This window comes from Corvus cornix, chromosome 18, assembly GCF_000738735.6.
Source record: "Corvus cornix cornix isolate S_Up_H32 chromosome 18, ASM73873v5, whole genome shotgun sequence".
NCBI lineage: Eukaryota > Metazoa > Chordata > Aves > Passeriformes > Corvidae > Corvus > Corvus cornix.
The window spans coordinates 7,735,062-7,744,410 of NC_046347.1; the positions used below are offsets into that span (position 1 = coordinate 7,735,062).

General features: G+C 47.0%; 1 protein-coding gene across 1 annotated transcript; it reads left to right on the forward strand.

The window, feature by feature from the left end:
• The first annotated feature begins 2,541 nt into the window (after nt 1-2,541).
• LOC104694264 (meteorin-like protein) lies at nt 2,542-8,819 on the forward strand. The gene is made up of 3 exons (XM_010407427.4): nt 2,542-3,696; nt 4,025-4,084; nt 6,514-8,819. The coding sequence occupies exons 1-3, from the start codon at nt 3,261-3,263 to the stop codon at nt 6,828-6,830; spliced, it is 813 nt and encodes a 270-aa protein (XP_010405729.1). The 5' UTR covers nt 2,542-3,260; the 3' UTR covers nt 6,831-8,819.
• Nucleotides 8,820-9,349: the final 530 nt, after the last annotated feature.

Below are 9,349 nucleotides of genomic sequence, written 5' to 3' on the forward strand. Positions count from 1 at the left end.
AGATGAGGACCACAGCCCCAGGGCTATCAGCTGCCAGGCTCGAACAGACCCTCGCACCAAGGGGTGGAGGGAGGAGAGGCTTTGGGTATCTTGGAAAAGCCTCTGGTCAGAGGTGCAGTGACTGCCCATCCTCCACTGTGCAGAGCCCAGCTGCGGGGTCCTCACCGGGGGGAGGGGGGGGGAGTGGAAGCTTATCCACAGCAGGAGGGGGTGACATGGCCCAGCACAGGGGCCCCCCCGAAGGGGTCCCCAGACCCTGCACCAGAGATGATGCAACAGACCCTCAGTGTTGCAAGGGACAGTGTCAAGCCGGCCCCTGCAAGAGAGGCACGTGGGTGTTCCCACCTGGCACAAAGTGTCTATTAATCCACGGGATTCTGCACCCTCCGGCTGTGGCAGCGTGTGGCGGCGTGGCCACAGCGCCCACGGGGGACCCTCACCACCGGCAGAGCAGATGGAGGGGAGCAACGAGATGTCATTGGGACCCTTGGATGGGTGATTTGCTTCCACCTAATCCCTGTCACCTCTCCCTGTCCCCATGCACACTTCTTTTTTCCATTTCTTTCTCTCTTTTCCCTTCTCTTTGCCTCTCTACTATTAAATAAAACACATCCATTTTTTGGCAACAACATCTAACCTCGTCTGGTTTTAATCTCGTTTCTGGGGATATTTTGAACCTTCTAAGTTCTTTCCGGTTTATGCACAGAGACTTGGCTTTCTTTGCTTTTCTGGGTTTAAACCGGATCATAACACCTGTGATGAGCAGTTTCAAGTAAGAGTTTGAACAGGAGATGTTTTGGTGCCAGTAGAAAGTGGAGATGGGGCGGGAAGTGCTGCTGAGAGCAAGTCAGCAAAACTCTCACGGAGCTTTCCCCAGCAAGCTGCTGCTGGGAGACGTTCAGGGATCAAGTGGCTCAATGCTTTTTCCTGATGGCAGCAGATGGGTTCGTTTGGGCTTTTGGAAGTGAATAAATCCTCCTGTGGGGCCACTTTATCATAGTGTCAGTTCTCTCCCCAAGTCCTCTCCTCTCCTCTGTTCCCCGGTCTCATTTGCACAAAAGAGAGAAGGGCTCTGGCCTCTCAGCTCCTGTATTATGCCACAATCAAACCTTTTAAAGACTATTTGTGTGTTGTTTTCCATTCGGGATGGGGTCAGAGCATAGATATTCAGCAGGTGTTTTCTTAGATGCGGAAGACAATAGTTTCAGAGCTTTCAGGATCACTGGCACTACTGTTGATAACCATCAAGGTTTAATGCATCTTTAAATGTTTTTAGAATTGCTGGAGTGAGCCCTGCACAGCACCAACTTGAGCCAGACTTTAGCCTAAAGTTGTACGAGGAGTCACAGCGGAGGTATCTGTGGGGAAGAACACGGGACATTAGCAAAGTAAAAGCCAAGGCTGAAATTCTATTTATTTTTTTGATAATAACAGTAAGAATACAAAGTTTTTGTGAATGAACAGTAAAGTGGGTCGAAATCGGATTCAAGGAGTCCGGTGTCAGACATTGGAGGACTAAAGCTCTGGTTTCAGGATATCTCCTCTAACGAATCTATTTTCCTCTTCAGGAAAATCCCTCCTTGCAGAAGGGCTGCAGGCAGACTCTGCCTCTTTCCCTGTACATCTGTGGGCAATGTGAGAACACGCTGATAACCGCAAGGTAACAGATGGCCGGAGGGTCCTGGTGACCGCGGGCGCTGCGGCGCTGAGTAGGGAACAATGCCCTGCGGATCCTGGGATGTGCCACCCAGCCGTGCCGAGGGCCATTGTCCCCGCCCGGCCGCGAAATCCCGATTCCACGCTTAAGAGCTGCAGAAAAGAGCCTCGCTCTCCCAGACCTGCAAAAGAGCAGCTCCCTATGTCGTTCATTGAAAATATGGAAAGGCCAATGCATATAGAAATCTAATTATTGGCAGGCACAGTCCGGCTTTTAGCATGATAATCGTGGGCCCTAGAGCTTTCTTGTGCACGGACCCCTTTAAGATAATCATGAAAGCAGAAGTTAAAACTATTGAATTTCCATCATTCATTCAAAGTTCGCTTTGATTATGTTGACACGATTTTTGTTTGTTCCTACACCGCGATGAGAAACTGTTATTAATCACTTTTAAATATTTCAGAGACAAAAGGGGGCTGCCTGGCCCGGGCGATGGGGACAGCGGTGCGAAGATGGAAGGGCGATGGCGAGGTGTCCCCGCTGCCCCAGTGCTGGGGGTTCTCCCCGCGGCGCTGCCGCCCCCCCCAGCCCAGCCCACCCCCTTTTCCTCCCGCCGCCCTTAAAGCCCTGCCCGCGCGCGGCCGAGCCACCGGCCCATGGCCACGGTGCGGGGCTCGCCCGGGCTCCTGGCCCTGCTGCTGTTACTGCTGCTGGCGGCGGGGTCCCGCCCGGGCAGCGCCGACCACTGCAGCTGGAGGGGCAGGTGGGTGCGCACGGCCGGGGCTGGGGGTACGCGGGCACCGGGAACCGGGGCTCACGGGGAGGGAGCGGCCGGGTCCCGCAGCGCTGGGTGCGGTGCCGCCGTGCTGGTGGGGTTACTTCAGTCACTGGCAGGGAAATAGGCCACAAATGTTCTCAATATTCTCAAATATTACGTCCTATATTTTGTTGCCTTTTTACTTTTCTTTTAACTAATTATGCTAGCACGGATTGGATTTTCTTAAGTGACCTCAGCAAAAGTAACTGTTCTGAAAGCAGTGGAGTTGCACAGGCTTGAGTGAGAGGTTGGGAGCAGAGCTAGCACCACCCTTTTTATCAAAAACATTTTCTTGATGAGTTTATATTGGAAATACTAAAAATAATTTTAGAAAGTAGTTCTTTAAACCAAAATTTTCAGGTGTAACATCGCTGTGCAGCTCCTTCTGAGTCAGTGGCTCTCACCCCCGTCCACCCACTTGCTGGTGGGATTTTCTGGACAGCTGAGAAGTGGCCAGTCCCACAACAACGAAAAGTTTTGAGCTCTTTAGCAACAAGAAGTTGCCCTCTGACATTTCTCTGGGTGCTGCAGGCCGATTTGGTGAAAGGGGCTGAGGTGTCTTCCTGTGCACCCAGGTGCAAGCAATCCGTCCTGCATGGTGCTGCAGCTCATATCCGAGGGGAGGGAGAGAAGGAACACAGTCCAGCTGGAGGAAGCCAATTTAAGAGTCATTATCTCTTTTTTCTTTTTTTTTTTTTTTTATATATAAGAGTTGGGAGTAAGATCTGTATGTCCAGGTGGTGAGTGCTGCAGTGGCTTCTCTTCTCTTGGTGGGCACCATTATTGATGGATCCATGGTGTTGTCTTGGCAGTGGTTTGAGCTGGGAGCCCCGCTCCCGTGCTGTGGAGCAGGTCCACCTGCGCTGCACCGAGGGCTCCCTGGAGTGGATGTACCCAGCACGAGCCCTGCGAGTGGTCCTGGAGCCTATCCTGGCCAGTGTCCAGCACACCACGGTCTGCATCAAACCTGCCAGCAACTTCCAGGGTGCCAGCATCTACGTGGAGCGTGCTGGGCAGCTGCACCTGCTGGTAAGCGAGGCAGAAGGGGCTCAGCACCACCACGTGTCCTGCTTCAGTGCCCACACGCCACAACGAGTGGCCCTGTTCCTGCAGGCCAGCCCGCAGAGGGACATCGGCCGCCGCACGGCCAGCTTCCAGTACGAGCTGCTGAGCAACCAGGGCGCTGCTGGCCCCAACGTCAAAAAGATGGCCCTGGTTGAAGGTGAGAGCGGGGGCTCCACTTTTGGGGCAGATCTAAGGTGGCAGCTGATGTCCCTTGAGCTGGTGCATCCCTGGTGACAGAGGCTGTTTTGGGATGAGGGGTTTGGCGTTGCAAAAGGGCCCTTCTGCTCAGCAGCGCTCTCACTGAGAACATCCTCTGTGCTTATTTCTTTGCTGTGGTTATATTTGCATAAACAAGAATTTTGGTTTGCATCTGATCACAATGCTGTTTAAGCTGGTAGTTCTGCCCCATTTCCTCTCTGAATTCACTAGTCCTTTTGCAATGGGATGTACTATAGTGTTAGAAGTAACTGCTCTGTTTTTTCTAGCTATGTGCCGTCCTTGTGACAATGTGGAACTCCTTATGGCCATTTGTAGCAGTGATTTTGGTAAGCTGACTAAAGGGCAGTCATTCTGCCTTTAATTTATATTGATTATTTGGATTTATTTGCTGCTTTTTAAAAAATAATGGTATGAGTGTGCTCTCTGGGAAAGAAACTGTGGAAAATAATCTGAATGGGGGGCAAAGTGAGACCTAGAAGGGAGAAGCTTTGCTGCCAACGTCCTCACTTCCTGCAGGCAGAAAGGTTATGAACTAAAACTGAACTGTGAGTAATCCTCACAGGTGTGCTGCTGGCTTGCTTATGTAGCCGAGCCACATGTGTGTAGACGTACACTCAGGTTGAACGTGCTTAGTGTGGTCATTTTTATTCCCTTTGTCTGTATTTCTTTTTATCCCAGTTGTGAATATGCCTTCTCTTTCCTCTCACAGTTTGCACACTCCCCAGTTCTTTTTCTGCAGAGGCAGTGAGTTGTTTGCAACTTAGCTAAAGATTTCATGTGATTTAAACTTCCTTCAGAGACATCCTGGTTAGGTTTCGTGCCTTATGAGAAAACAGCACAGTTAATAGTCCATAACAAAAAAAATAATAAATAGTTATCTGATAATACATGAAAAGCTTTTTCCATTTTTCTTAATAATGCAATAGATTTCTTTCAATTGTGATTTGTTAATTTTATTCCCATATTTTTCCACATGCATATTAGTACCTCTTTGATTAGCTCAAATAGCTAAAGCTGTAGAGCTGCCTCTCCACATAGCCACAATTCTATTGCTGTAAATGTACCTAAATAAAGAAATAGAACTACAAACTCCATATTCAATATTCAAAAGCTCCACCACATCACTGTCTTCCTGCCAGGGCTCACCATACTTTAAGGCTGATAAAATCAGATACTAGCATCACGGTGCAAATACAAAACCGGTGCAGAGTGTGCTTCCCTTAAGAGCGTTCCACAGCTGGTAATTTTTATTCTTCTTCTAAATTAATTGGTGCCATCCAGCCCTGGATGTTTGTTTGTCCTGGAGGAAGGTGCCGGTTCCCAAGCAGGCGCTCTCCCTGCTGGAGCCACTGGAGACTGACAGATGTGGGGGCCCAGGCACACAAAGGGAGCACTCACACTCACAGCAGCAACAGACCAGAAGAAACAGCCCTTTGAACTGACTCTATTTATGGCCTGACTTCCTTGCCCTGCGCTCACAAATAGCTATCATCAGCTTTTTTGATTAGAGAAAATAGCTGCTAATGAAAGTGTAAATGACACTGGGAGTGAATGGGGGCTTTATGGTTATCCTTAGCATGGGGGTCTGCAGTCACTGCACCCTGAGCAGTGCAGGAGCAACTTGGAGCACCAGGAACAAGTGCATTATAGCTTGTCAATAGACTTGACTGCATCTGATTAAAAAAGCTTACAAAGAGGGAGACAGAGAGTAGAGACATCTGTTACACAAAATTCTGTATTACCTTGGAGATCTAAATAAATGAGGAAGTTCTTGGAAACTTCAGAGATAATGTTTTTCTGCATTTTGGATTGTTGAGTTTTCTTTACAAGAGTGAAGGAATTTTGTGGCAGGAGGGTGGTGATGTAACCTCTGAAAGAGCTGAAGAGCTCTTTCTCAAATGGTGAATGTTTCTGAGCCTTCTGTGGATGTGGTATTGAAATTAATTTAATTAGTAGAAGAATAATTGATTGCTGTGAAAAATGGGGGCAGTGACAATGAGAAAGGTGGCTTCAGGACAGCAAACACCTGTCAGATGGGATGCTTCATTCTCCGTATGATGGATGAAAAGAATGCTTTCAAACAGAGACTATGGCTTCTTATGCTTTCCTTCCAGCTAGGATCCTTCTGGAAGAAGAAGGTACATATATGCAAAGTGATTTTTAAACAAGGCTTCAAATAAAGTCACTTTAAAAGTTCTGAGTGTTGTTCATCATCTTCCAAAGTGTCTTTTGGTGGTTGGATGACATTGTCTTTTGAGAGGGAAAAAACCCACTAAACCTTTAAATGAAAAACATTTAACAAGCTGTCATTTTTTCTGACCAAATCATATTCTGATTCTTCTTGGATCAACCTCTCTTAGTGCTGTGAAAGGAAAAGCTCCAGAGTAGCCTGGAGTCAGGAAGGAGCTGACTGTGACAGTCATTGTCTTGGAACACAAACTGAAAAAAATCCCTGAGCTGACCCTTTGCCATGTGCTTTTTTATCCTCCACTATGCATCATCAAGAAAGGTTGATGGTTTTTCCTCTGGTGTAGCTGGTTTGGGTAGTCATAAAGCACAATTGCAAGGACATAGCACAGCTTGTGTGCGGATCCCCTGTGCAAAGGGTGCACCGTAAGCTCAGAAATGTGTCCATGGGCAGGTGGTTGGTGTAAAAACTGCACAACAAAGCTGCTCTCCAGTTATGTCATTTGGTGAGCTACCTGAGCTGTTCTCCTGCTGCTCCATAACCACCTCCTGTCTTCTTCACATCCAGTGGTGAAAGGATCCATCCGGAATGTCTCCCACGACTCAGAGAACCACATGTCCCAGGTCGATGTCAGCATCCAGAAAGTCTACAGGCAGAAAAACCGGATTTTCCAGCAGGAGGAAGGAAGTGGGGAGAGGCGAGGCCCCATCCGAACCCTTCTGCAGTGCAAGGTGAAGAAGGGAGGGGGAGATTTCCTCTTCACAGGGAATGAACACTTTGGGGAAGCCTGGCTGGGCTGTGCCCCTCGGTTTAAGGATTTTATGTTGGTTTACCAGGCTGCCAGAGAAAGGGGAGCCAACCCTTGTGAGTTTGAGCTCAACTGACCTGAGAGACACTGTTGTTGAGAGTTGAAAAATTTCTGCCCAGTCTTTGGATACTGAGTCTGGAGTAGAGTTAAAACCAAGGACTAAAGTTAACAATTCCACCCAAACTGGGACCTGGAGGATTTCCTGAAGATAATGGCTCTGTGAGCCCTGTGAACTCTGGCTTTTAATCACATTAATTTCTCTTTCTTCACATCTTCTTTGCCTCACAAAATAACTCTGGATTTTGGAAAGACAGTCTTTTGGGGAAGGTTAGAAAGCAGCCTGTGCTCAGTACTACAAAATTCTCTCTAACATCTTTTGGTCTGTGTATATGTTATGTGCTTCTAGATATTTTCTAGATATTTTTCTCTCTAGATATTTTTCTCTCTTCCCCAATCTCTGCTTGATTTGTCTTCCTTTACAGGCAAATGTGAAAATTCTCTCTAACCTGGGGGGAAAAAACTACCTCTAAAGCAAAAAAAAAGCCCTTTCTTCCTTCACCAAGAACTGCTTGATTTTTAAAATGGAACGTAGATGCTGTAAAAAGTACATGCTTTTTTCTGACATTGAAAAACATTAAGGAGTTTAATATAAGCACAGACAAAATGCAACTAAGTCACCTCCTTAAAGTTCTGTTGAACTAATTTAGGATCAAGAATTGCTCATTATGGTATTTTCACCTAAATTATCTGCCTCTTTTTAATTAGCATTTATTATTTGAATGCTGGCTCCTCCCACCCCCCTTAGTGCTTTAGCCAGACTCACATAATTGCCTGTATTTTATGTAAAAGGAACTGCTACACTATTAAATGATATACAAATGTGTCTACCACACAGAGCCCAATAAATGGTGTGAATAAACCCATTATTTCCCATGTAATGGCATCTGATTGCAGCCTGGGCAACACAGGGCTGATAGATGTGAGGCCATGACAGGGCCTGGAGAAAACTGAATGAGAAGAACTCTGACAGGCCACAATTAATTGACTTTTGAAATGACTCCTTTTTTCCACAGTTCTACTTGGCTGAGCAAGATTCACAAATTGCTGTCTTGAACTTTTTTATGGGACAAAATAGCTGCCAATGAAAGTCTAAATGACATGAGCTTTGAATAGGAGTCCTACAATGACCACACTGTGACATGTTTTTAACTGACGTATTGGTTATTTGAGAAGTGGCAGCCACTTAATTGGGAGGGCATTAGGAAGGGGGTAAGAAATGGGAGGGAGTCAGAAGACTGGGTATAGAAATACAGTCTGTGAAACACTAACCAAATACAATTTTATTAAAATAGGGAATGTCCTGATAAACATTTTTACATATATTCAGAGAGAGTATGATTTGGAGTCTAAGTCAGTTGTCCTTTGTGCTGTGAAAAAGCGATCACAAAGCTAAATTAAGAGGAAATGTCATTAGCAAGGAAGAAAACAGACCTTGTATGAGTATGATCATGCTGACTGCCCTGGGGCCTCAGTACCTGCTCAGGACCCTGGCTGCAGTCACAGTCAAGTTTACACAGGCTTAAAATACCTCTTCGTCTGTCTTTGGAAAGTGAGGTCAAGCTCTGACAGATCTAATTGACCTAATCCCAGGGACTTCATGGGACAAGTAGTGAAAATGAGGATTTTTCCTCCTGTTCGTTTTTATAGTACTTGTCACACTGCTCAAGCAACACTGTGTGAGTCTGTGAACTCTTCGAAGAGTTTCTTCCCCAAAACCTTGCTCAGCCCAACTCACTTGGAGAACTTTAGGTGGAAATGTTTAACTTGTTTCGTGGATGCCTTTGTTTGGGCCAATTTTTAAATCGATTGAGCCACCAGAGCAGCTCCCTGCTGAGTTGTTTTCCACTGGCTACATGGGGAGGCAGCAGCTCGCAAACCACACCCCCCTCAGTTCGATTTTCTGGGTAGTGTCAGAAACCATCACCCATTGCTGCTTCCAGGTTGGTACGATCCGGTTTAAACCCAGAAAAGCAAAGAAAGCCAAGTCTCTGTGCATAAACTGGAAAGGACTGAGAAGGTTCAAAATATTCCCAGAAACGAGATTAAAACCAAACAAGATTAAATGTTGATGCCAAAAAATTGATGTATTTTATTTAATAGCAGAGAGGGGAAGGAAGGAAGGAAGGAATAAGGAAGGAAGGAAGGAAGGAAGGAAGGAAGGAAGGAAGGAAGGAAGGAAGGAAGGAAGGAAGGAAGGAATTCGGAAGGAAGGAATTCGGAAGGAAGGCATTCGGAAGGAATTCGGAAGGAAGGAATTCGGAAGGAAGGAATTCGGAAGGAAGGAATTCGGAAGGAAGGAAGGAAGGAAGGAAGGAAGGAAGGAAGGAAGGAAGGAAGGAAGGAAGGAAGGAGTAAGTGTGGGTGGGGGAACAGGGAGAGGTGACAGGGATTAGGTGGAAGCAAATCACCCATCCAAGGGTCCCAATGACATCTCGTTGCTCCCCTCCATCTGCTCTGCCGGTGGTGAGGGTCCCCCGTGGGCGCTGTGGCCACGCCGCCACACGCTGCCACAGCCGGAGGGTGCAGAATCCCGTG

Coding starts and splice junctions, on each gene's coding strand:
- LOC104694264 (XM_010407427.4), top strand. CDS start 3,261: ATGGATCCATGGTGTTGTCTTGGCAGTGGTTTGAGCTGGGAGCCCCGC. Junction 3,697..4,024: donor AAAGATGGCCCTGGTTGAAG/GTGAGAGCGGGG, acceptor TGTTTTTTCTAG/CTATGTGCCGTCCTTGTGAC. Junction 4,085..6,513: donor CATTTGTAGCAGTGATTTTG/GTAAGCTGACTA, acceptor CTTCACATCCAG/TGGTGAAAGGATCCATCCGG.